Genomic DNA, 27746 nt, shown 5'->3' with positions numbered 1-27746 from the left:
CACATAGCGAAATAATAATAGCACGGCTATTCGTGCACAAACAGGTCGCTTGTTTTAGGTAAGATCCATGTTTTATTTTTATTTGTACTCACTCATATTTGACTCGTTACTAATTCAGTTGCACAAACGGTTGCAACGAGTGACGCTACTCCGCTTGTATGTGAGGTACGTCCCCTTTAAGAGAACCATGGCACCTCTCAAGTCGAGGCAGACATTTTTCAATGCAAGATTTTTTCTTGCATAAATTATGTTCATGACGTAGTGCAAAAAGGCCAATTTTGAGGCAATTTTGTCCGACTTTACAGCCCAAACGGGATTTTGTGAGGCGCCTCAAGGATTTTTCACTGTCTGAACTGTTGCAGAAAGGGCATCGTCATTAAATATTAAGAGAGAGGAGATCCTAACATTGCAGCCCTCCTTATCAATGCAAATACCTCTTTTGTGTGCAGTCACAGCGCCTGTCTGGGAGCTGAGATGAATTTTTAATTATGTGTGACTGAAACAAACTGTGACAAGGACCTTTTTAAGAGCGGCGGGATTACAGAAAATAAGCTGCATTTCCGCGGTAAGTTAAATATAATAACCGGACTGTGTTCTGGCTCGCTGTTCGCGCACAGCGGCGAAATGGCGAGAGGAAATGAGTTTTGGTTAATATGCAATGTTCGTAATTAGCATAATTTATATATTTATGATAAAGAGAGGGAAATACATAATATCGGGTGTCTTGGCACGGGTCGAGATGATTTCTGTCGCTGCTTGTCCTCAAAAGTGGCCGACGCGGCGACACTTTTATTGGGCAGGTTGGGGGTGGGGAGCCCCATCAACACCCGCTGAAGTTTTGACAGATCCTCATTTCTAACGGGCCATTGCAGCAGGAAACGCATCACCTCGAGTGTTTTTGCAGTCCGTGATGAATTTGTAACCACTTCGCTCCCGCGGACAGCGTTTGTGATCACGTTGTTCTGCAGCTTTTAAGTGCAAAACACCATGGCCTGTTTATAGGCCCCTCCAAATAGTCTGGTCCTGCAATGACAGAAATAGCCATGAATAAAAAACAAAAAGGCTCTTGATTCTGTGGGTCTGTTCAACCGGCGCATGTCCCTAAAGTGCAAATAATGTAGGCTTCAGGTAGCATAAATACGTTTGTTCCTAGGATGGCTGAAAGAGAATTCTAAGCCTTTGGTTAATCAGTGTTTGTTTGTCCAGAATGCCAGGAAGACAGTGACTGTGGTGGTGCAGCCAGCCATGAACTCCCAGGACCTGCCTGCCAAAGATGCCCCACTTACAGTCAACGAGCAGGTAACCCTCACCTGCCTGTTTAAAAAGCACCAATGAGCCTCCGTTCTGCCAGTCATGATGAGCCTACGTTGTCTTCAACTTCTTCGCTCCCATTTGTCGCCCTCCATGTGCAACACACTACATCACAACAGCGTGATTTACTGCCGTGCCCTCAGGACTTCTGCCTTTTTATTGCCTAATAATACCTGCTGCTCTACGCTTGTGAGCATTAGCAGTCTGTATACTGCCATGCTTAATAATTAAATGTTTTATTTTTCTTTCTCTAGTAACATTCTGTGTTGACATAGTCAGCAAACAGAAGCAATGCACTTCAGGGAGGCACCAGGACGCGCTTGAAGAAGGCATTGCTTGAGCTGCTTGTTGGCTGATGCTCTCATCATTGTTTTTTTTTGGTGTACTCATGCTCCTCTTTTGGTTTGGTTTGTTTTGGGTCATTTGTGTCCTAACATGTGCTCGGCTTCTCTGTCCTCCTTAGCCATTCACTGTCTGAGTGCAGAAGTCTTTTTTCAACCATTTAAAACCCGCACTTTGAAATTCCCTGCTAAAGACAACCAGGTATGCATCCTCCTCTCTCCTCCTGCATTGTCTCTCTGCACCTTGTCCTCCAGCCCAGGTTGTCTTGTTGCCTGTCTGCTACGGTTTCATTATTGCATATCATGAATCATCAGTTAAGTCAATATTGGGGGTGCTAGGAGGGGTATGGTTCAGAAATACTAGATTCTGCGACACCCCCGGTGCCAAAAAAGCTTTTCATAGACTAACAGCATAATAAAAGCTAATTTATCAGTTTAACATGTTTTATAATAACCTCAACTTAAAATTTGCTCTTGAGTCACCTCAGATTTGGTTCCTGATAACAGGTTATTGTGATGTCTGGCCATGAGACTATTCGTGTGCTTGAGGTGGAGGTTGATACACCTCTGCCATCGTCGGTACCCAATGGGAGGAGCGAAGACAGAGCTGAGGAGGGACTGGCTCGTTCAACGGAGCTACCCGACGGCACCCAGGACGGCCCCGCGGTTTCCCAGAGTGCCGGGGGAGTAGGTAAATCCTGGTCATACGAGAGGCTGAGAATTAGCTGACCACTTATTACTCATACGTTGTGGACCTGTAGTGAAATGTTAATGGTAGATGTGTCAGGGGGGGGACTTCAAAGGTCAGTAAGAACTGATCCTGCTGTGCTCTTGCAGTGCTGGGTGAGCAGCAGGTGGTGTCTGTAGAGGCTCCGTCACCTGCTGTACAAACGCTGACTCCTGCTGTTCCCATCAGTGTGTCGCTGCCCCAGACACAGGCTGCCATGCCCATCACTGTACAAGGTTGTCCACAGGTATGACTGTGAATTTACACACTCCATACTCCATATTCACCTGTGCTGACCAGAGAAAGAACTGTGTAGTTAGTAGTTTGGTTGTCTGATTATGTTTTCTTGGCCTAAAGGTTGAAATGACAATTTTTGTCCAGTATTCGTGTCTGATAGGGTTAAATGTCACTACAGCCAACCATCAAGTGAAGGACTGAGAACATGGGCTGCAAATGGTCTGCACTGTGGACGTAGCCTGGTGTAGCCAGACTTAATACTTATCAGAATATGAGTCTGAATTTCATTGTGGGCTGCGGTTCAACTGACACAGAGAAAATTAGGATAGTCCACCACCAATCAGAGCAACACAAGTATGTAGCATTACCAATTAAGGCATCCTTGGCAAATGCCTTAATTGCTGCTAACAGTTTGTCCTCTAAAGATTTTTGCTGTCAATATCTTTTACAACAGACAAAACAGTGGACTCTAAACAGCTCGCTTCTTGGACAGCAGCTAACAAATTCAACTCCACGGTGTTCAGGTGATGTGGATGAATACGTCGCTTTCTCAGTCCATCACCGCACAAATCTCCTCCAAACAATCTAATTTGCGTGGTGGGTCTTTACTGGAGCATAATCAGTTCTCAATTGAGGGGCTCCAGACCAACTTTCTACCACAAAAACAAAATTGTAGGCAGAGAAGTTGGTCTTGCTTTCAGGCTTCTGTATATATATGGGCTATAGGGTACAACATTTTCAGCAATTCCTGTTGCAAAAATAAATATCTCTAATTTCCCTTCAGGGATGAATAAAGTAATCTATCTATCTGTGAAAACTCAGTAGTACTATGCAAATACAAATACAGTGCATAATACAGTGCAATTAACTACATTATACTACACTAGGTGCTGACCCAGGAAAGTCTGGCCACTCTGATGACCGGTATGATGGCTCAGACTGGCTCGCTGGGCCAACCGCTGCTCATCCCCCTCAGTATGGCGGGCTCCATCGGGGGCCAGGGTGGCTTGGCTGTTCTCACTCTCCCCACCACCAGTGTAGCTACCCTCCCCGGTCTGGCAGCAGCTAACCCGGCTGGAAACCTGCTCAAACTGCCCTTCGCTGGCCTTCAAGGTAAAACGCAGTCTGTGTATGTCTCTTTCTCAATGGATTGCTTGTATTTACATTGTGTTTACATTTAATTTGCCTAGATCTCGCTTGGCCGGCAAACACGGCATGCACACAGTTCCTGACATTCTCACAAAGTCAGCTGCCAACGCTTTTCTGTTATCTATGATAGTGGTGTGAGGTTAGGAGGGACCTTGTCCATCACTTTAGTCCAGAATGACACACAGAGACCTTGGCGTCGCACAAGGAGGGATCACTGATGACAGGTCTCCTGTGCCACCATGAGGTTGACATATGTAGTTTTAAGGGCCAGCTACTGGATGGTCATGAAATTTGGTACAAACATTCACATCCCTCTCTGCATCAATTTATACTTCCTGACGTTTCATTTTGCACCACCTTCAGGTCAGATTTTCTGATTTTCCATCAGTCTCAGACATTAATTTATTCAGTGCTAATTGCAGAAGATGTTAAATTAGTGACACGCCTCATCAGCTAGTAAGCATTTTTTGCGAAGCCGTTTTCGTACACTGAATAACTTGTTGGGTTCTTTCTCATTCAGCTGCAACAGTCCTGAATTCGGTCCAGCCCCAGCTGCAGACGAATGCACAGACAGTGTTCCAGCCTCAAGCAGCCTCCCTACAGGCGGTGCAGGCTGCCGTGCAGCAGGTGACGCCTCAGCCAGCACAGGTGACCAGCACACAGGTTACCGCCGCCCAGGTGGCGGCAGCCCAGGCGACTGCTGCCACCACCTCTGTCTCCCAGTCTAACATATCTGTGGCAGCGCTTCAAACCGCAGGACTGTCCATCAACCCTGCCATTGTAAGGATGCTGCTTCAAGGACCGTCCTGTTTTCATGCAGCTCTTCACTTGTGAGTCACAGATGTGTCGTGCTTTTCTCCTCAGATCAATGCTGCTTCCTTCGGAGCACAGCCCCAGTTCCTTAGTTCCCTAACGTCCACCCCCATCATCAACAGTGCCATGTCCAGCATGGCTGGTATCACCAGCCAGATCATCACAAATGCCCAGGGACAGGTGGGTGCTATAATTCTGTAACAAATATATTATATTATATTATATTATATTATATTATATTATATTATATTATATTATATTATATTATAGTGCTATGTCTATGAGTTATGTCTTGAATTCCTTCTCTCTGACATACTTTCTCTACCTGATACCTTCAACTAACGGGAAATAACACAATGAAAAATAATGCAATTAAACCGTGGCTTTGAAAACTATCTCAGATGGTCATATTCATATCGTTATATGTATGCATTTGTCTTTGGTTTGGACACTATTTACAGGTCATAGGGACCCTCCCGCTGTTGCTGAACCCAGCCTCTCTTGCTGGAGGGGCTGCGACTTCCACCTTCCCCCTCCAAGGTCTCCAGCTCCAGACTCTCACGCCGCAGCTGCTTCTCAACACCCAGGGCCAGATCATTGCCACCGTAGGGAACGGTCCTGCTGCAGTTACAACTACTGCCGCAGTCCTGCCCAAAGCTGCTGCTCCTCTAACACTAACAAAACCCAACGCACAGGTAGGCTCAGAAAAATAAGTCCTTAAATAACGACTGCTTTAACTCTACTATCATTTTTAATTGGAACCTCTTGACAATTACAATACAATGTTTGAATAGACAATATTAATGGGAGCATATGTACAAAGACCATACGTTCTTGAATGTATTTAATATTTAGTGTACTCTTACATCTGAGAATATTATTATTATTATTATTATTTGTTCCCTCCCAGGCTTCAGTAACGACTGTCAATCAGTCACCAGTTGTCATTGCCCCGCAGCCATCTGTATTGAAGACTGCCACCACGCTCTCCTCCACGGTACCCATCACCTGTGGAGACTTAGCAAAAGTGGGCCAGCTTGTCAGCAGTACGTACACCCGCTTCTCCTAGTGAAGTGCGCGTCGGCTTTAAGAAGGTTGATATTTTTAACCAGATTCTTCTCACTTGTAGAACCCCAGCAGGCAGTGAGCGGCGAGGAAGGCATTAATCTGGAGGAAATTCGAGAGTTTGCCAAGAATTTCAAGATCCGTCGGCTGTCCTTGGGGCTTACTCAGACGCAAGTAGGGCAAGCTCTCACTGCGACGGAGGGTCCGGCCTACAGCCAGTCTGCTATTTGCAGGTAAATTACTCTCCTGTTCCCGTTACCTTCCACGTCGAAGCTTTTCACAGTAATGCACTGTAAAAAGTAGATATTTATTTCCCTTTTTAAAATGTCATGGTGCATCAATACCCGGGTGCATACAGTGCATTTGGCTTTTCCACAGCAGACATTCTGATTCATTCTAGCAGGAAAAGAGCAAAGAGGTTGGAACTACTGAAATGAATGATGACTCTGTTCCATTAAGGAGGAACAAAGGCTCTCCAGTGAGACAACATATCAAATTCTAAACCTCGCTCACCTAAATGGAATAAAACCATGAACTGCAGTCATGCTGAGTGAAATACTTAAGTATTAACACGTTAAGACCTAGAGAGGCTCTTAAAACAGTATCCTAAAACCTAAACAGTGTCTGAAACCCTGAGGTTTTCTGAAAAAGGAGGATCAGAAAATGCATTCACATCTGAAAGTTAGCAGCACGCATATGTTGGACCCTGTGCTCAAGGGATCTTGCGTCTGTCTCTCAATGGAAACTTGGAAATTCTATATTCCAACTCGGAAATTTCAAATTCCCGAGATCATAGCGTTCACGTTACAGGTTAACTCTGAGGGGCACAAAATAAGTTGGTATATTAACATTTGATGAACATTAAAATATGTGCAGCAGCTGTTTTTTCATTTTTATTTTGGAAGCAGTCATTTCTGAGTTTGACGACTCAGAGCTCCTTTTTCCCAAGTTGTTTTGAATGCAGCATCAGCTGCAGCTGGATCTCAACCAAGTTTTCCAAGGCCCACCCCCACCGTACTTCTGATTGTCTAGTGATGTTAGTTTGGACAGGGAAAGCTGTGTTACTCTCATTCCATTGGTAGAGGAGCTCAATTGACTGCTTCAACCCGACAATGTCTCACTTTTATTTTTTCTAAATGTTAATCTTTTTTTTAATTGCGATCAAACACCACACGCCAGAGATCCAACGCGGTGCGTGGATGATTTTCGTTTTAATTGGAAACTTTCAACACTTTAGGCTTTAACTCGTTTTTATTGTCATTCAGTAATAAACGTTACAGATGCTGTCACAGAATGACATATCGATGTACTGTTCAGAAAAAAAATAAATAAAAACACAGAATAAAACATAGTGTGTGATTGTGATAAATATGGCTTAAAAACTAACTATAAATTTGATAGGGTTAGGGGTTAGATTATCATAAATTATCATAAATTGTAAATATACCATAAATTGAAACTATGAATGAGAACTTTTGTTCACCTACGGTATTCATGCCCTTACGGCATGGACTTTAGCAGCACGTACCACCATCACATCAACATTATATTTGTGCACTAGTTAGTTAGTTTAGGACAAAATACCAGTAAAACCAACAACATTACCATCTCAGAGGTGGTACTTTAGTGCTAATTAGCAAATGCTAACATGGTAAAATAAGATAGCAAACACAATATACCTGCAATACTTCGTCACACTAGCATGTCATTGTGACCATGTAAGCATTGTGATGTTATCTTGTTAGCTCAGCTGTGCTTGAACCCAATCTTATAGAGCAGATAACATAGCTATAGCTATTAATCTTGTTAGCACAGTGATATTGTAGTGGCTGTTTCATATGCACAGCAGTGGATTTGTCAGTATCTAGAGGGATGTAAATAAAGTAGGCTGATTAAAGTCATATGAAAAAGTAACTACACATAGCTTGTCCCACTTACTTTCCTTGCAATCTATGCAGTCTATGTGAATTCAGTGTGAGCTCCTTTTATACTGCAGGTTTGAGAAGCTGGATATCACCCCTAAGAGTGCCCAAAAGCTGAAGCCGGTGTTGGAGAAGTGGCTTGCTGAGGCCGAGCACTGGAACCAGAAAGGCCAGCAGAATCTGATGGAGTTTGTCGGCGGTGAACCTTCCAAAAAGCGCAAGCGACGTACTAGTTTCACACCGCAGGCAATAGAAGTTCTCAACTCCTACTTTGAGAAGAATGCTTTGCCAACAGGCCAAGAGATTACAGAGATTGCAAGAGAGCTAAACTATGACCGAGAGGTTGTGCGTGTCTGGTTCTGCAACCGGCGACAGACGCTGAAAAACACAAGCAAGATCAACGTCTTCCAGGTTTAGTAGCGACCTCATTCTAGGAGAGTTTGCCACTGAGCTTTTGTCCTCTTGGGGACTTGAATGCAGCAGCACAGATGTGATGTGTGCTGTAAATGCAACATAAACTGTATTAAGGTCGAACGGACATGAACTTTTTGAGATAAGTTTTACAAAAGGGTACTAAAAATGCATTAACAATTGTATTTCAAGGCTGTATATGTGTACACTCCGTCTGTGTGGTGCGTACTAAGTCAACTTGCATGGTCTTCATATCATTGATTAAAATACAGTGATAAAGACATTTAAAAATATTTGATGAACTTTTATACACCAGTTTTATAGGCTACTCCTCTGACTTGTTATAAGTGTGCATCAAGTCACATTACAGTCACATGTATGTGTCACTCCGCGTCAGTGGCTGATAACTAAATACCAGTAATATGCTTTGGCCATAACGGATAATGTGAACGTTCTAGCTGCTCGTTTATTTTATATTCGTATAACATTCGTTCTGCACGAGCAGCTCTGCAAACTCAAAGTTGAACTACGTAGACTGTAAGCCAGCAATAACCTGTAGTTTTATTTTCATCAGAATTATTTGTCCAGCGAACTTCAAAAATTAGTTTGCCCCTGGTGTTTTTCGGACAATCATCACTGATACTTTTGGCTTATGAGGCTTTGAACCCAAAGTCAGAGCAGTTTTGCGCGTTCCGCGAACAAGATGTTTGTGTCAAAATAAAGTTAGAGTTCAGGCTGTTGCCTAAGATGCCATGATTTGCATTTAATTTAGATCTTTGTAAACATTTGTTTATTTGAGAGAGGCTCCAAATGTGTAAATGACACATGTAGTGTGTGAGTTCATCACAGCCATTTGTTTAATGTGTTCGTAATACTCTGAGAGTATTTGTTGCTTTCTCTTGGTTCACTGCTTTGACTGTTCCCTTAATAGTCTGACTGAATTTTTCATCTCCACTTAGATGAAGCATATTTAAGAATAGGAGCTTAATTGACCTGCAACGTAATTCAGCCTTATGTTGCCTGAAACATTAGTGCCAGATTTTGTTTTTTACACACTAAGCCTAAAATTAATCAAATTGATTAATTTAAGTAATTTAAGAAGTAACTGTTCAGCATAAAAAGGAGGGTTGTGGATTATGTGCGTTATGATATCAGTGCGAACCAGTCAGAAGACAGTTTGCACATGCAGTATGAAGTAGGAACGATAACATGGCAGTTTTCTTTGACGTTGTCAATATTTTAAGAATTCTTTGCACTTTAGAGACAGCAGGGAAAGTGAGAGGGTTGTGAGTGATTTATGTACAGGTTTCAGTTTTGTTTGTGAAGAGAATTAGATTTTTGAATGTTCCTCAGCAGTAAGAGGCTTTGCAAAATGTAGCAGTAATGGCAAAATTGCAATCATCAACTTGACAACATCTATTAATAAAATTAATTTACTTTTTACGAAATGTAAAATAGAATATTAAAAGCTAATGACATCAAGTACATCTTTAAAATGTTTTTGTGTGTTTGTGAATTATATGTTGAATGGTGCATATTGTGCTCCACATCAGATCTGCATTTTGAATGAGTAGGCCTGTATTGCAGTGGACATGCAGTGTACCTGACCGTTAAAATAGTTAATATTACAAAGGTCTTGCTTTAACACATGTTTATCTTCTTGATACAGGGAGACAGTATATAATATTGTTTAATATACTAAGTTGTCCAATAGAGTAAAAGGAGAGCTAAATTACACCTAAGCTGTTATTAATTTGACTCCACAAAGCACAGAAGAGTTCAGGTCATAGCAAGGCAAGAGAAAAACAAAAGTTTGATGTGGTTTGTTTTGTAATTTTCTCTCAGATAAATCAAATAAATCCTGTCTTTATTAATCACTCTTCGTTGTTGTGTGTCAATTCATTTTCAATCAAGTGACGTTTGACTACTGAGAAGGAACATGTTTTTATTTCATTTTACAACGTCGCCGATAAAGTTAATAAACTCAGCGGTGGGTGGCGCTAATCAGCACTGAGCCCTGAGGTAACAACGAAGAAGAACACGAACCGGAAATTACGGCAGGTCCTTTCCCGACGTAGCTGAGATAAACAAACAAAAGCAAGGCATTTTTACACATTTTAACAGTTTTGTGATATTTTTGAGGTACTGTACGTACAGATATGCTTAGCGGCAACAAACCGGCCGGCTGAATATCTATTCGCGAAGGCAAATCAGAGGTAACATCCTTCTGGCTAAGTTAACTGGAAGGCTACGTAGCTAAGTTGTTAGCTCGACATGTTTATTTTAGTGCTTAGACCAAGGAGCGCGACATGATGGCGTGAAACTATTATTAGCAAACCGCTACACGTTTCGCCGAAAGGTAAGCGTTTGATTTGAAATGGATTGCCGAGTAAGAAAGTAATTAAATGTACCTTAATTAAAAACAAGCACTGGTTTGATACAAGTTCGTTAGAGCTGAACAGTGGACCAGTGCTGCGTTGTATTAAAACGTGTGCATGTAACGTTAAACTCAGGGTCTCTGCTTTGTCCACACTGACCACCTGTTACCAACAGTTATATGAGCGTGATCTTCCACAATCAAATGTGCATTAGTTCAGTGTTTTATCGTCGCTCGCTGACAATAACTAACTTATTTCACCTTCTGCTCTAAATGTTGAAAGGTTGTGAGAAACAGGTAAAAACCTGGCTTGAGTTTTAATCGGAACTGCACTCCGTAAAATCTCCACATCTCACCATGGCGTGGGCTCTGAAACTGCCTCTCACGGATGAAGTGATTGAGTCTGGACTGGTCCAGGACTTTGATGCCAGTCTCTCCGGGATTGGCCAGGAGCTTGGTGCTGGCGCGTACAGTATGAGGTATAGTATTTAGAGACTTAAGCCCAGATGGACTGCAAAATATCTCCTCTGATTTCTGACTAAACACAGTTACACACACATAGGACATTAAAAGTATCTATTAGCAATATATTAAACACTTGCAATAGTGACTCCTCACAATGATGACTTATTCATTTGTCATTTTCTGAACTTTATGAAACTGTGTTTCCAGCTTGGTTTACGTTTGACTGTGATCCTTATCAATGCTGTTCTTGCCTTTTAGCTTGTTTCTTATGTCATTTCATTAACAACTGTTTTCTGAATTTCCTCTGAAATTCATTCGTAGGGCTTGTAGGAGTCCAAGTATGATTTAAAATGAGAGTTGACTTTCTAAATTAAGGTGTTTAGGGCATTTAAAGGATTGTTATAACTCAAACTCATCTGCTGTGTGCAGTTTTTCACATTTTCTGACACTTAATCTTTGGACAGTATGTGCAGAATAATCTCTCCCTTTGAATTAGTCAAGTCAACTTTATTGTCAATTCTGACACGTGCAGCACAATACAGGATTGAAATTACCATCCTCCGCAGCTAAACAAAAAGTGTAAACAAGAAATGTGCAAGTGTTGAGAATATATAAAAGTATAAAAGAGGAAAAAAAAAACAAAATAAAAATATATCCTGTATATACAAAGTAGACAAAGGAGAACATGACATAGCGCATGACAATGTACAATATACATAAAGTGATTGGTGCTACCCTGAGTTGAATGGTGCAGAGAGTTACTTGGCCACAAATAGATGGAGAATATTCTTTGAAGAAATTCGATTGGGCTGTCAGGTTTACGCTCTGTCTCGCTGCAGTACGTCCCCAAACCCTCAGTGCATTTATCTCGCTCTGTTCTGTGTTTTTTTCATTGGGTGAAGCTTGTTTGAGAATTTAAGTTAAATATTTATTTTCTGACGCTTATGCTCATTTTTTTGAGATGGAAATATTGTAAAATCCATTTCAGTTTCGCTAATTCAAGTACTTCACTTTGTCCCTTTGTGGCTTGTTAAACGCTCCAATAAGAAGTTTCAGCTTGTTACAGAAATTCTTGCGCTGAGAGGAGCAATGCTGTGCTGAGTGGATACCATGGTATTCAGTAGCACTACCTCCATTATAGTTAATGAACTGCAAAACTTGAGAACATTGAACCGTTCAGCCTCAGATGATAGTGGGTTGAGTTAACATTATTCCTTTCATGAGGCTGAAATTCTGCCGTTCTATAAATTAAACATTTTCAACTTTGTTTTATGCAGAAAGGTTTTCTTTGAGTGAGAAACTTTTTTGGCAGCTTGCTGATAGCGTTGGTTTTCTCTTTGTTCTCCAGCGATGTTCTTGCCCTTCCCATCTTCAAACAGGAGGAGTCCAACCTGCCTCCAGACTCTGACAACGAGATCCTTCCCTTTCAGTATGTTCTGTGTGCAGCTACCTCACCAGCCGTTAAACTGCATGATGAAACACTCACCTACCTCAACCAAGGTCAGCTTCAGGATCCCAGACACAGTTTACTATTCAACTTTGTATGAATTATATTCAACTTTTTGAATTCATCAAAAAGTGTACAACGTCTAAAGACACTGCCTCTGACCTTGTTTATTTTTGTGTTACCTAAAAGGTAAAACGGTAAAAGGTGTTTAGGTACATCTTTTTCTCCCCTGCTACACAATGATAACCTAAAAGTGCTTCACAGAATTGACTGGTTCCTGTTTCCTCCCTTTTAGTATGAGATATGTTGTGACTTTGGTCATAAAAGTGAGAAGAGAAAAAAAAGGATAGCTGCTTTTTAAAAGGACGACAGCTTTGCAGCAGTTTGATTCACCTTGTTGATTTGTCATTGCAGGTCAGTCCTATGAAATTCGAATGCTTGACAATCGGAAGATTGGGGAACTTCCTGAAATCACTGGTAAAATGGTGAAGGTAAGAATATGCTTTACATTATATTCGCCTGTATGCGTGCAAGTCCAAAACGGTATAAATATTCCTTACAGCGGCCTGTAAATGTAAAAATGAATTTCTCTTCATTTCAGAGTATTATTCGGGTGGTGTTTCATGACCGACGACTTCAGTACACGGAGCACCAGCAGCTGGAGGGCTGGCGCTGGAACAGGCCCGGAGATCGCATCCTCGACCTGGGTGAGCGCCAAGACCAAGGATGTCTGATGAGGTTTTGATTGTGTGATGTGATTCATGTATGGAAATGCTGTTGCTGTTTAACATTGTGTGTCTGTTATCTATCTAAAAAAAATTCCAAAAGATCAGTTCAGGAAATTGACTATTAACGTGAACTGTAAATTCATGACAGTGTTATTATGTAGAAGAAAGTGTTTATTAAGAACTCATTTGATAACAGTTTATTTTGCATTGATCCGTTGCAGATATCCCCATGTCAGTCGGCATAATCGACCCCAGGGCTAACCCTACTCAGCTTAACACTGTGGAGTTCCTTTGGGACCCATCAAAAAGAACCTCAGTTTTTATCCAGGTAGCATGACGGTCAACACTTTTGTTTTCCTAGCACTTGCTGTCACTTCCCTTTATTCTGTAGTGTTTCAGTAATCTGAAGCAATTGAGAGTATGTTGGTGTTAACAAGCTATGTTTGGTTTGCTCATCTATTCTGTTTGACATAATAACACTTAAGTGTAATTCTGCAATGACTAATACAACACTTGAACTGTCTTTTTGCTGACCAAAGTGATGTCATCATTCTCATGTAGATTTCAGTTTTATATTCCTTTCCCTTTTAGGTTCACTGCATCAGCACAGAATTTACCATGCGGAAGCACGGAGGAGAAAAGGGAGTGCCTTTCCGCATCCAGATCGACACGTTTAAAGAGAATGAAAACGGAGAGTACACAGAACACCTTCACTCAGCCTCCTGCCAGGTCAAAGTTTTCAAGGTTAGACGAATTACAAATTTAAATCCAGACATGTTTTATTGGTCCCTCTTTTAGCTTGGTTCGGGGCTGCCACCTTCATTTCCTCTGCCTGTTTCAGCCCAAAGGTGCAGACAGAAAGCAGAAGACAGACAGGGAGAAGATGGAGAAGAGGGCACCGCAGGAAAAGGAAAAGTACCAGCCATCATATGAAACCACAATCTTAACAGAGGTTAGCATGTACTGTGTGTGGTGTTATGTGTGTGGGCGTGAATCAGTGGTTAAATACAGATAAGATAAAAACCATTATAATTATCTAGACCTCTGAAGAACATGCTTAAACTCCTTTCAACTCCTGCAACTACAACTAATGGGTAGTTTAACACTGAATAATCTGTTAAATATTTTCTCAATTAACCAGTTGGGTTGTGACACAGTAACACTGTTTCTCTTGGGCCTAGTTGCCGTCCTCCGCTTGCTTGTTTTAATCTGACCCACAATCCGTAATGAAAAATGTTATGATTATTTGAGTCGTCACACAGCAACGCTGTAACAGATGTAACAGATGTTTTCTTGATTGACAAGTTGTCAGGATTGATTGACTTTTACTAAACAATTAATTCAAAGAATTAAATTTTGCTTTTAGCTCAAATGCATAAAAGAAGGAAATTTAAAACCATGTACCCTTGAGGATGGCACAGACTGAGTGGAAGCTGTAGCTCATAGCTCATGATGACGGTGCTTTAGTTCTGTGATTATTCTGATGCATCAGTAACAAGTGTTGGTCTCTGCAGTGCTCTCCATGGCCTGAGGTCACATATGTCAGCAACTCTCCGTCTCCAGGTTTCAACAGCTCACACAACAGCTTTCCAGTTGCTGAAGGGTACGTTTGCCCCAGTATCAGAAAATGCTGAGTTGTTATTGCTCCTTAAATGTAATTAGAAGAAAATCCACTTGTAGGATTGTAATGTGAGTGTTTTGTTTTTTCCATCTTTTCTAGAAATGGATCGCCAAACCACCAACCACCTGAGCCTGTTGTTCCGGTAGCGGACGTAAGTTCATTTTCACTTTGTGGATTTATTTCACTGCCCGTATACCCACGCATATCATCTTTAAATGCTTTTATCTGGCAGTGATAAATTGTCAAAAGCAGCTCCCACTGAATGAATGTCCGGAGCAGCCAGTGATTCAGTTCTTCTGAGATTTAACCTTGAAGCGTGACGTCACAGTATTTCATTCTTCACAGACTCGATAGCCGGGCAGCTCTGTGCCTGATATGTTTTGACCCCACTCCCACTATATTCACGGCAACTGAGAAAAGAAGAGATATTTTATTTCATTTTTGTCCGTGTTAACTGTTTAGCAGACAGATTCAGTCTAATTCACGTGGTTTTAGTCTCTGTACGACTACACCTGTTCTTAGCCAGTTTTAAGAAGTCATTAAGCCAATGCAGACATCGTTTTAATTTCAGTTATTTAAAACAGATTTGAAGAATTTGTTGCATAATTGGCTCTGGGAAAACTACATTTTAAAGCAAAAGAAAGAAATCATAATAAAATCTCGGTGCATGTAAGGTATGTTTTTGTTCATTTTTTCTTTTCTTTTCAAGTTTATGTATTCTTCCAAGGACAGATCTGATCCATACCAGCGCCAGCTATCTCACAAGGCGATGGTCGGGCTGAATTTAAGTGTTTTTGTTCTGTCGCTCCTCAGAATTTGTTACCCACGGCAACACCGCAGGATGCACAGCAGTGGCTTCACAGAAACCGCTTCTCACCCTTCTGTCGACTCTTCACCAACTTCTCAGGTAAGTCGGCACCACAATAAAAAATTGTTACAAATTCATCACCTCTTCGTTTGAGCTTAGTATGATCTTGTGACTCCTGTGTCTGCTTTAAGAGAGAAACAGAAATCAAGGAAGTGAGCAGAGATTCAGAACCGATCACATTTTTAATGACGCAGGTTTAGCGAGACTTTGATTCCCCGCCAGGACCCTGTGGTCTGGTCTGTTGCTCAGCTTGTATGGTGACCTTGCAGGAGACATGAGAATTGTAAAGTGAACTCTTTTATTTGGGTCTATGAAGTTGTTTTCATTGACATAAAATATATTTTTAGTTTCACAAAGAGGCTGAAGTTAACATCGTGTTCTGTTGTGTGCCAGGGGCAGACCTGTTGAAGCTGACCAGGGAGGATGTTATTCAGATCTGTGGGCCGGCTGATGGTATTAGGCTCTTCAATGCACTGAAAGGACGGTGAGTCATGTTCAGTTTCGTCACTTTTATCTAATATTGTCAAAAGGGGGAGTGTACATTGTCGTGCATCTGCCTTTCTGTCATTTCTCTTTGTGGACTCAGGGTGGTACGTCCGAGGTTGACCATCTACGTTTGCCAGGAGTCTCAGCAGGCGCGGGAGCAGCAACCGAAACACGAAAATGGAGATGCTGCTGCCAACACTTTCTTTGGTCAGTACGTGTTTAGGGATTCACCAAGTGTATGAATCTATAACATATATATACTAATGAGGAAGAGGCTAGGGCTGCTGCATTCTTTCATTATAGTAGCAATTACGCTAGTAAAAAACTTAGATAACTGGAGCTTCCATACCAGACTGAATGTGTTTTCTTGATTTTTCTGATTGAACTTTTTAAAGGAAGAAAATTTAAGCTGCCTTTAACAAGGCGGTTAGACAGGAAACCCCCTCACTTTCATTAAATGACCTAAAAAAGTATAATATTCTTGATCTAGACAGCTATCAAATCTTAATGGATGCCTGTCTCATCTTCAAACTTTTAAATGCTCCACCACTGAATGAATTCATCCAGAGAAAAAGACATTGAAAGACGAAGAACGAAACTAGAACTAGATGTGTCTGTAATGTACCGAGACGTAGAACTAAATTCTCCCGAATGCTCTTATCTGTAAGAGGAACGCATTCCTGGAACAAGTTACCACCTGTTTCACATCTGAAACTGCAACAACTACTTACTTTAAAAAAAAAAAAAATCTCAAACTCTGATTAAAAATGAATCACACATGTTCTCACATTACATAAATAGTTTTCTTAATCTGGTGCGTACTCTTTGGTTCTTGGTCCATTCAGTTTTATAATTGTGGGTCAAAAGTTTTGTCATAACATTGTTTGTTTAGATACTGTTGACGTTGTCTGTCTGTGTCTGGTTCTGTAATTGTCTGTCGTATGATTGTTGTTTTAAAGTCTTCCCTGTCTGTGTTGTGTACCTGCCTTGGGGCTACGACTAACAATTAGCAGTTGTGATAAGTCTGACGTATTTACGGTGACTAATGCGTCAATGCCGATTAATGTGCATTGTCCTATTAATAACAGTAATAATAATAAAATGATAATTGCTTTTATTTGGATTTGCTTGGAGTTGTCATCAACACCATTCACATTTTTTAAATCCTGGAATCATGTCTTCAGTGCAACACTCGGGGTTTCTCCCTGTTTCCAGGGCTTCATGCTAAGATAGCCATGTGCTGTTTGTAGCTTTGTATTGATTGTACAGTCATGAGAGGGGTATCAGTTTAACTCTGACCAACAAGCGAATAACAGTTTTGGTTCCACCCTCTTTTTCCTGCAGTATATCACGCTATTTACCTGGAGGAACTCACGGCTGGTGAGCTGACAGAGAAGATCGCTCAGCTCTTCAACATCTCGCCCAGACAGATAAATCAGATCTTTAAACAGGGTCCCACTGGCATTCACGTTCTGGTTAGTGATGAGGTAAGAGGATCTGTTTTACTTCCACTTTCAAAGCAGTCACAGATGCCGTGAGACCAGTTGTCATTTTTTTCCCCACATTTCTTTCCCTCCTACATTAAACGTTTACTCTCCTCCTTACAGATGATTCAGAACTTCCAAGATGAAGTATGTTTTATTTTGGACACAATGAAAGGTATTTGAGCGTGGCACTGATACATGATTTATCTGCTTCTGTATTTACTGTAGATCTTTGATGAACTTATAATTCCATTTTTTTTTTTTTTCTAGATGACACAAATGACGGCTACCACATCATCTTAAAGTGAATTGGGCAAGAAAGTGGCCCAGCCTTCCTCTCTTCTTTAGATCTGATCCGATCAGCCCCTCTACAGCTTCAGACTCCTTGCTGTTCGTGGAATATATGGAAATGCCCCAAGAAACCCCTTGAGGCAGCAAGGAGGATCGTGCAACCGAAGCACCTGACCCTGTCTTCACCAAATACCTTTCTGTCTTACTTTTGTGAGAGTGACTCTGTTACCACAGCGATTTAACTGCCGCCTCCTCACTCTGCCGTGTTCTCCCTTAAATGGTTGCGTTTTCCTCTGTCGCTTATATCTCAAAAAGAGTATTGCGGCACTGCAGCTGCTATTGCCGATTGTTATCGCATCTGGTGTGCCAAAGCCCTGTGCTACAGTCAGCTGTTTGTCATGTCTTCAAAAAACCAAAAACCCACAAAAAAGGAGAGACGGTTACACCGAGAGCACCTGACTTTCAGTCCGCAATTCAGCATGATTCCTCGTCCTCCTCGTGCTAGATCGCCTTACGGAGTCCAAGCCAGTTTTCAAGAAACCCGGTACAGCTAACACAATCACACATTTGCATCGAAGAACCACAAGAGGCATCCAGATGTGTGGGAATTGAAGGGAAACTGTTGGAGTCTAGCTGTCCATCCTGGATTCCTTTTAAATGCTAAAAATGTCTGCCTGTTACTCTGATTGGAGGGGGGGTATGGGGGTTTGTCCTGATCTTCAAACACTCTTTGGTCCTTATAGTTTGTGTAGACAACATTCTGGCACATGTGATTGTGACATGATACATGCAGTCTGTCTATGTTAGTGATCACAGTGGCAACACCAGCAAACTCGTCTTCATGTGCTTCTTGTCCAACTATTTAGCGCCCCAGCATTTCGTTATGTTTCTTTGTGGCATTTTTACAACATTATTTTTAAGTAGATCATTGTTTTAAAATAGATCATGCATTACTGTTTTTTTTTCTCTTAATCTTTTTAACAAACTTGCATCTCTTCATTGTTGTTTTTTGGATGCTACCACATCTGACTGCTAATGAATTAATGGGTTGCTGAGCACACCAGAGCTGCCTGTGAACGGATATGATTAGTTTACGTTTGGTCCTTTGTACTGCTAACATGAAATTGATCGCTCAACGTTTTAGATATCCATCTTTGTCCCATCTCGTCAGCGTTATTAAAATACTTACCCATCCATGTCCTTGCTGCCATCTGCCATCTCTCTCCTGATGTGTACAAAAATAAAATATGCTTTTTTTAAAAAAAAAAAAAAAAAAATCACATTTCCTATGCTTTGAAGCTGCTGAGAAAATGGTGACAAGTTATTATATTATTTAGCATCCACATCTGCCTCTTTGTGGAGCAGATGTGGATGCTTAGTCATTTTGTTGCCATGGAAACAAGACACGATGAGGAACATTACTTATCCCGTAAATTATTTCATGCTCAAACGGCGACTTATATTGAATGCAACTCCTTGTCGTTTTTACACGTCTAATCCAACCCAGTGTGAACAAAGAAGGCAAAATGAGAAAAACCGCCGAATCACTTCATCTCCCGGCATGCCCCGGTGCAGGACATACCTGTGATGTCACAATAAGTATATATACGGCTACAGGGAAGAATTTCTTCCTCCATTGTTACATTGTAACAAACGGGACCGGGGCAAAACCGGGAGAAAAGACGTCTTCTCTTAGAAACCGTGAAACATTTTGACAACCAAACGAAACGAGCCGGTCCGCGTTTTTACATCGAGAAGACAACGAAGACAGACGACTGCACCCGCCCCGGTGAGAAGAGAGAGAGAGAGAAAAAAAGGGATAAACGAACACAGATGTCAGCGGATTTCTCCATTGCGAGCATTACAAGGCTCACATCAGGAAGATAAGACCCTTCGGCTCGTCACGTTATTCCCTGTGCAGCGAAAATGCTGGGGAATAAATTGCACATGACGCCCCTCTTCGTTGTGTCCTTTAAATAGATAGGTATGCACCATTTAAATAAAACACCCCGGTGTTATAGGCAGCTCCTGCTTCCTTCGTGTGTCTCTCAGGGTGCAGAACAATGAGCATGGAGCCTAAGTAGCCTCATATAGCCAGATAGAAGTGCTGCAAATTGACAATCACGCAAAGGCATACAGCCATTCACTCCGCGGTTGCAGTCCGGATACTCGGTTCAGGGACAATAAAGCACCACACAGGGCGTTTAAAGATTGATGTGCAGCTCAGTGTTGGAAAGAGAAATCTCTACCTACGAGCTGCTTGGAATAAGGGTCCCTGTTTCTGCCCCAGGTAAGAGGGTTTAGTGTTTCATTAACCATTGTGTGTGTGTGCGTTTGTGTGTTTCTGCGAAGAATGTAGAGAGTGCTAGCTTCACCAGAGAGTAAGGGCGATCGAGCCTTTCTGCTTGTCAAGCTGATATAAAATCCAACCTCCCCCCCTTACACTGCCTAACCAGCATGCACACAGTTAAACAAATACCTCATCCAAACTGCATGTCCCTGATGGTAAATACACTGTGAAGTCTGCAAACATACTGCCACGGTCAAACCAAGCCCTGGAAGGAGCAATCTGATGTCCCCTAAAAAAAAAAAAAAATCAGCTGTGTTGCTCTGCTCACACCGGACAGAAAATGGTTCAAAGTGTAACCAAACCAGCATCTCCACAGGAGCCTCATGACCAGGCCCGGCTCCTTCACAACCTCCTCAAGTGTGTCAAATTAGCTGAGAATCCCAATCCACGGAGAGCAATCGGTAGTTTTACACTGCAGCGTCGCAGTCACACAGTCACAGCACCTCCCCACGAGCATCGAGCCATTCAGTTATTTGTGCGTGCACTATTATTTTAGCACCTTTTCAGTAAAACGACCGCAGTTGATTCATTATTCACAGGGCAGATTCAGGATCTGTCTCCATTATGACACCACCCCTTCACCATCTATCCATTTAAGGACACATGTTATGGAAATGCTGGATTGTATTTTCTTTAAAAGAAAAAAAAAAACCTGAATGGGTAATTACTCACGTGGAGCTGTCCCATTTACGAGTGACTCCGTGCAGTCTGTAGCCGGTCACATGTTAACCAAGGACCCGTTTAAAAGAGAGGGCTGTTTAATAAACTGTTAGTTACCTCAGTCACACCACAGAGAGCACTGTTATAGTAACACATGGTATGCTGTTGCTATAGACTGAATAGTAAAAACTGTTCGTGTGATGCAGACATCAGACTACATGTGCTGCTTTCATTCACCTTGCTCGACCTTTCCCGCAGACGTGTTTGATCAGCTCCACCTTTCCCTCGTCTCGACGTCCCCCTGCACCGTTTAACGCAGAGCTGTCACGTTAAAAGGAACGGGAGAAGAGCGTGCGAAGCCACGTAGAGATCATTCGCTTCAAGGCTGTTCACACAGACCGTGCTTGCCCAGTTGCCATGGTTACGTTTCTAGACTTGACGATTTGAGAGTCGGATTTCGCGTGAGATGGGAGGCAGAGGGACGAAATGATGGAGCTAGAATACAGATGAAAGGAGACGGGGGCCGAGCAGATGTCACCTTGTTGTTTATCTGTCGGGAGCTGACCCCACAGTCTGATAAAAGAATGACACTATTCTCTGAGTGACAACCCATTTTTTTATGTTGAACATGAACAATATGGTGATGATTGTGTCTTTCTGTGCACCTCTAAGTGGTGCAGAGTGTGTTCTCCGCGGCTTGACGTGTGCTGCTCTGTCCCCTAAGACACCAAGTTTCCATGGAGGCAGGTTCGTCCCTCAGCCTCAAACGAAGATATGAAGAGGTGGACAACAGCTCTCCATTCTCTACACCTAAGGACTCTGACGATGACATCTCCAGCAGCGACAGCGCTGACAGCTGCGACAGCCTCAACCCGCCTTCCAGCACTACATTTACCCGTGAGAAACAGACGAAGGCGCACATTAAAAGGAAATAAACACCGACCCGTGTTGCTCACGTTAAACCCAAATCTCCCCGTTTTGTCCCCACGCCAGCGACCTCTATCCTCAGACAGCACAAGCCGTCGCCGGGGGGGAAGCGGGTGCGCTTCGACGTGGTGACGGTGTACTACTTCCCCCGGCGGCAGGGCTTCACCAGCGTGCCCAGCCAAGGAGGCAGCTCCCTGGGCATGGCCCGTCACCACTCCTCCATCAGACGCTACACGCTGGGCGAGTTCGCGCGCGAACAGGAAACCAGTCACCGGCACACTCTGCGCCAGCACCTGCGCCAGGAGAAGCTCAACGCCCGCAAGATGAAGGTAAAGTATGTGAAGGTATATCATCTTGAGTTCTGCTATACCTTTATGCGCCCCTGACTGTTAATAGTGAGTGAGTCCTTTGTCCTGATCTTAAAAGATTAGGGGACATAACTTTATTGCATTGTATCAATAAATTTAGTATTGAAGCATCTAAGCAGAGCGTGAAAAGCAGATTTGCAGTGGGAGCCTCTACTCAGGGACTGTCCTTTAAGATCACATCATCTTTTTGTCTTGTGACTCCTTACGAAACCACTCTGGATGGGGCCCCTTTCAACGTTTCCCATGCCTGTGAGCAGTTAGCAGGCCGGCTGAAGACTAATTACCTCCTTTGAACCTCTCAAATGGTTTCATTTAAATAACTCTCTCTCAGGCCACAGAGGTAAAAATCTACAATATTTCAAACAAATTTACACAAATTCGGAGAAGCATCAAAAGATAAATAAACATTTGTGTGATACAAGTTTGTTTTCCCTCTTTCCTGCCTGATTAATCATCTCACAGGCTGTCAGATCTGTCTTGTGATGCCCCTTAGAAGGGGCCTTCCTTCCAGAATGGGAACCAGAAAACTAAACAACCAAAGTAGAAAGTATATAAAACACCCTATGGAGTAACAGTGCATCAGTGTTAACAATCTACTATTTACTTTATATACACCACATTTATAAGAAATTACAGTACTTTTACTTAAACTAACCAAGTACGTCCTCTACAAGTGGCTGTTTGAAGATTCTTGTATGAAATGTGAAAATAGGGCACTTAGTGCAGCCAGTCGCTCTCTGGGGTCACTTACTCAAGCTTAAAAATTAAAGCTCAAAAGGCAGCCAGCCCCTCATTGTCCACAGCTCCCACCTCCGCACTAACTATTGCCGTCCACAGCTGACAAGGAACGGCACGGTGGAGTGCGCTCAGGCAGACCTGCTGACTCTGGAGGACGTTTCGGACGAGGACCTGGACGTGGACGGCATGGAGGTGGACGACTGTTTCTTCCTTCAGCCGCTGCCCACCAAGCGTCGCCGGGCCCTCCTGCGAGCCTCCGGCATCGCCCGCATCGACGCCCGGGAGAAAGCCGAGCTCAGAGCCATCCGCCTGTCCCGGGAGGAATGCGGTTGCGACTGCCGTTTGTACTGTGACCCTCGCCACTGTGGCTGCAGCCAGGCCGGTATTAAGTGCCAGGTGAGAGACGGCTTGTTTCCCTTTTCCCACATTCATTTACCTCTGGAAGACACTGTGGCACAGTGGAAAAATGTAAATAATTAAAATCAGTGTGACTGCCATGTTGTTACTTCAGCTCCAGAGTACTGTACATGCTGGCTGACTGTCGGGACTCTTAAATACAACAGAGTAGTTGTTAATATATAATCTAAACACATGTGCTCTCCTCCTCCTCCTGTGACAAATCAAAATGTCTGCTCCTAAAAATGAACATTTTGTTGAGGTTTGCAGAGTTTACACGCTGCATGTATTCCGCTCCGCTCTGAAAATGGCCACTCTCAGTGCCTGCCATTTGCTGAACTCCAGTTCCTGTGTTGTAGTTTCCATTGTGGGAACTGAGGAAGTTTGTACTGGAAGAGAGCAGCTTAAAGGACCCTCCATGCATGCGCGAAGCAGTCGTGGCTAAATTTACTATTTCGTTTAGTGGAAAGGTTTAAGCCGATTGACTATTCGTTCTTTATTTCAGGAATTGTACGTTGAAGAGTAAAGGCATTTCAGCACAATAGTGGCCTGCAGCCTGAATGATTCGCTCTACTGACTGAAATGCATCCGTATTTTAGTGAAATAAGACTTTATACCTCATTTCCTATAATATACAAGACATTATACATATTGACGCATAACTCATTAAAAGGCTTTTTCTTTTTCGTGCATATGTTTGTGAGTGCGTGTTGGCTGGGAAACATCACAGTTCTAGGACAGTTTATTTTAACATTACAAAGAACTCACATAGGTCCACATTTACATGTGTTACTGACGACAGTGATCAGGTTATAGCATGCTGATACGTATTTAGTCTCAGTTGCTTTCTTACTTCCTCCAATTAGATTTTTTTCTGGATCATATCCTTTGAGACCTAAAATGTGCGTTTAACTTAGTCGAGGCTGATTTTCTTATTCGACCACATAAGTAAATTTCTGTCTTAGCCAGATGTAGTGCCCAGTAACAAAAAATCTCATTCCTTTTCCACTGATCTCCTTATTTCTCGTCCGTTTTTACACATAACTTACGTAGATCAGTCAGTGATTCCCAAGTGTTTACTCTGCCCTTTACTGGTGAAGCACGACAACAGTGAAACTGAATTCACCCCAGCTTTCTTCTCCAGGTGGATCGAATGTCTTTCCCGTGCGGCTGCTCGAGGGACGGCTGCGGCAACGTGTCGGGCCGCATCGAGTTCAACCCCCTCCGTGTCCGAACCCACTACCTGCACACCATCATGAAGCTGGACTTGGAGAAGAGGAGGATGCTGATACAAGGGCCCGGGGACCAGTACGCCGCCGAATCAGACCAAATGTCTTCCCCCTCCTCCATTTGCCCCACTTCCCCGGACCTATCTTCCATCGCCGGCCTGGACTCTGAGCTGGAGGAGAACGAGCCGCAGTCCGTTGTGGAGGTCCAGGATCTCCTGGCGGAGCAGGACATACTGGAGCGGGAGAACGAGACGGCCGTGTTGCACCTGCAGAGCGCTGAAGAGCAGGAGAGGAGGGAGAGGGAGGAGGCCGACGGGGAGGCGGTGCAGCAGGAGCTGAGCAACGGCGGCCTCGCGGAGCAGCCCCTCTGCCTGCTACCCAGTGCCTTGGAAGGGGAGCTGCCCGTGCAAGCAGAGGTTCCGGGCGTGGATCAGGTTCTCCTGCAAGGACCTTTCCCCACAGGGGCCACGGTGCTGTGCATCACTGACAACCAGGAGGAGAGCCCTTCTGAGCTCCTCAAAGACTCCACCTCTCTGCTGTACTATCAGCTCAGTCCTATTGAGCCTGGAGCCTTTGAGGTGCTCCCCAGGGCAGAGGAACAAGACGCAGGAGGAGAGGAGCTCGTGGAGCGGAAACAAGAGAAGGGGGAGGAGATGATGGAGAGGAAACAAGAAGGAGGAGAGGAGCTGAGGGTTGATAAGCATAAAGACAATGCCTGTCTACGGAGCTCGGGCACATCTTTGACCAATGTGATCTTGTGCTCAGAGAAACGCGGGGCCGTGGTGGAGGAGAGGCCCGCAAGTCCTCAGCAGAACGTCCCGGTAGAGCAGTGCCAAGGGGAGCCCTGCCTGGAGAAAGGAGTAGATCCACTGCCTCCCGAAGTTTAGTACTAGCTTCTCTGCAGATATTTTGCACAACGACTTCATCCAACACGAGAAAAAAAATCCACATTTCACGTTTATTCCCGCTCTCATCCAGAATGACTACGAGTTGCTCGATCTCTCACAGTGACCGTCACTGAATTATCTGGAGTATTAGAAAAACTCGAGGGAGGGGGAGATGCTGAAAGCACAAACAGGTTGCTCCCGACTAGTAATATGGATGCAGTTAAACGGCAACATTGTACGTAATTCTGTCGGGGGTGATGAATGCGGCCTTAATGGAAAAAAAACATCAAAACAACACTTGTATGTAGGAGTGCAGCGAGTAGTGCTTTGTTCATTTCCAACGCAAGCAAATAGAAAACACAGTGTCCGCGAATGCTGACATAAGCCTTTTGTTTGGTGACGTGTAAAGCTGTCAACACTAAACACAGATTGTCTTGCAAGCGTGCAAGACGCTGGTGTATTTAGATACGTAACTGGCTCACTCTCCACGACAGCATACCTGTGCTGTAGTCAAGCCAAATAAAGGCCTCTGGTTGTATCCTCCGCTGAAAAATAGACCTAATAATCCTGGAAATACTTGTTTTTGTGTACTGTATATGCATTTGCAATGTGCGCAAGACAGAGCTGAGGTTGCTGCTTTTTTTTTCGATCCGTGCGCATATTGTGAACCGAGGTTGTCGTGGCTGCGCTGCGCTGCACTGACAAGATAAACCTACGCAGAGGAGCAGATTAGCACTGGCCTTAGTTGTTGCTCTTGCTCAACTCGGACTGCTCGTACAAACGCAGTCGATTTGTCAACAATAATAATAATAACTAAAAAAAAAAAAAAAGAACGTTTACCTGTAGTTGCAATGCCTATGATATTATTTGTGTCTTTTGTGAATTAGATTCTCATTGTTTTGAAGTCCTTGCGGTCTGGAATGAAAGGAGATGTTATTTCTTTCATTCATCCACACAGTAATGCCATGTAGTCAGTCATGTTATGAAATAGATCTTCCTAGTCCTTTTTTTTTCTTATTTTTTTCTTTTTTAAACACGTTGCTCTGTACGGAAGAGATCATTCTGAATCAAATTTACTATGAAGAAAATAGCAGTAAATATTGAAAGAAATCTGTTATAAGTAGTTATAAAAAGTGATGTGAGTAATTTATGGATCAGATTGACAACAGCCTGAATTTGTATATTTTATGTTCGAGCTGTGTGTGTGTGTGTGTGTGTGTGTGTGTGTGCGTGCGTGTGTGTGTGTTGGTATCTCTACACAAGAGCGAAAGGTGCATCTGCGTGTGCATGCACATGAGTATGTACTGTATTAGAGACGGGCTGGGGGTGGCGTGTTAGTTAGGATGATATATTTTATTCCCGAAAGGTGCTGATGTTACAGATTTACAGTCCCCCCCCCCCCCCCCCCCCCTTCAATGATAAATTTTTCCCCACGGCTGATGTAAGAACGCAATAGCTACTGCACTGCAAGTCATTAACGTGGTGATTATGGAATGAGGTGTTCTGTGATCGAGTATGTAACATTTCTGGTCTTTAGATGTCTTTTTAAGCTGCGTCCCGTTTATTACTGATCTGCGTAAGTGTGCCGACTCTCCTTACACAAAATCAGTCCTTTGTTTCGTTGCCAGAAACTACAGCTGTTGCTTTTAGTAACGGCTCGCCTAACACAGGATGTGCTGCCGTGTATGAGTTGTCTGATGTATTCCTTTGCCTTTTTTTTTTTTTGTTTTTTTTTTGGTTGTCTTAATATAATCCTGCTTAAGAGTTGCACCAAAGCAGTGGTTTCAGACCTAATTAAATGATGCTTTCATTCATCAGATTTTAACAAAGCAGTCTCCTGTACTTATTGTGAGGCTGCAGATTTATTGTGGCTCTTTGTGCTTGCGTGACTTGCCTTGACATAGTACCATCTTTGAAGTGATGATGATTACAAGCTGCCTATTGTTGAGCTTTTGTCCATGGCTTTCTACTAATAGACATAGGTTTGGGACCACTGCACCAAATTAACTCCAGTACACTATGTGATTATGTGTTTTTCTGTGTGAAAGGGATGTGTGGATGTTGAGAAGACTGATAGGTTTAGACTTCATCTAAAAGCTGTGAGGACTACTCTCATGCTAACTGTTGCCTAAAGTGGACAAAAAGTTTTTTTTTATACAAAAATAAAAACAATAAAACATTCGTTGCAAAAAGGATGGTGTGTGGTGTTATTTTTCATAGTAGATGGTTATAATTCATCACCCTTCACCTTGATTTGGTTTAATTGCTAATACACAGAGATAATGTAGACATTAAAGCAAAAATATATAAATTAAAACAAGCCAGATCTGCAGCATGATACTTCGCTAAAAGTGGAGGCTTTGAATGCAACACAATTCGCTTTATTTCTTTTGCATAAATTAAAAAAAGTATTTTACATAGCAACTTTACTGTTTGTTGTTAATAATG

At 42.8% G+C, this 27746-nt stretch overlaps 3 protein-coding genes across 4 annotated transcripts; all 3 read left to right on the top strand.

Annotated features, from left to right (window-relative positions):
* The first annotated feature begins 208 nt into the window (after positions 1-208).
* Positions 209-9853, top strand: pou6f1 (POU class 6 homeobox 1). 2 transcript variants are annotated; one of them, XM_047573012.1, is made up of 11 exons: positions 209-565; positions 1207-1854; positions 2160-2343; positions 2490-2626; positions 3504-3729; positions 4286-4545; positions 4630-4758; positions 5040-5273; positions 5489-5624; positions 5708-5876; positions 7640-9853. In XM_047573012.1, the coding sequence occupies exons 2-11, from the start codon at positions 1747-1749 to the stop codon at positions 7980-7982; spliced, it is 1926 nt and encodes a 641-aa protein (XP_047428968.1). In that variant the 5' UTR covers positions 209-565; positions 1207-1746; the 3' UTR covers positions 7983-9853. The 2 variants fall into 2 exon arrangements, with proteins under 2 accessions (XP_047428968.1, XP_047428977.1); XM_047573021.1 differs by having other exon boundaries at positions 210-565; positions 1207-1299.
* A 156-nt stretch (positions 9854-10009) lies between these two features.
* On the top strand, positions 10010-18939 carry tfcp2 (transcription factor CP2). Its single transcript, XM_047593721.1, has 16 exons — positions 10010-10335; positions 10637-10832; positions 12167-12318; positions 12680-12756; positions 12867-12972; positions 13215-13321; positions 13585-13737; positions 13835-13945; positions 14508-14596; positions 14714-14765; positions 15428-15521; positions 15876-15966; positions 16069-16175; positions 17313-17455; positions 17576-17627; positions 17723-18939. The coding sequence occupies exons 2-16, from the start codon at positions 10711-10713 to the stop codon at positions 17758-17760; spliced, it is 1494 nt and encodes a 497-aa protein (XP_047449677.1). The 5' UTR covers positions 10010-10335; positions 10637-10710; the 3' UTR covers positions 17761-18939.
* A 417-nt stretch (positions 18940-19356) lies between these two features.
* Positions 19357-27493, top strand: csrnp2 (cysteine-serine-rich nuclear protein 2). Its single transcript, XM_047593707.1, has 5 exons — positions 19357-20033; positions 21478-21650; positions 21747-22009; positions 22886-23182; positions 24327-27493. The coding sequence occupies exons 2-5, from the start codon at positions 21491-21493 to the stop codon at positions 25296-25298; spliced, it is 1692 nt and encodes a 563-aa protein (XP_047449663.1). The 5' UTR covers positions 19357-20033; positions 21478-21490; the 3' UTR covers positions 25299-27493.
* Positions 27494-27746: the final 253 nt, after the last annotated feature.

Source organism: Mugil cephalus, chromosome 1 (genome assembly GCF_022458985.1).
Source record: "Mugil cephalus isolate CIBA_MC_2020 chromosome 1, CIBA_Mcephalus_1.1, whole genome shotgun sequence".
Classification (NCBI taxonomy): domain Eukaryota; kingdom Metazoa; phylum Chordata; class Actinopteri; order Mugiliformes; family Mugilidae; genus Mugil; species Mugil cephalus.
The sequence above is the reverse complement of the archived record's forward strand: the minus strand, read 5'-3'. Positions and strand labels throughout refer to the sequence as shown.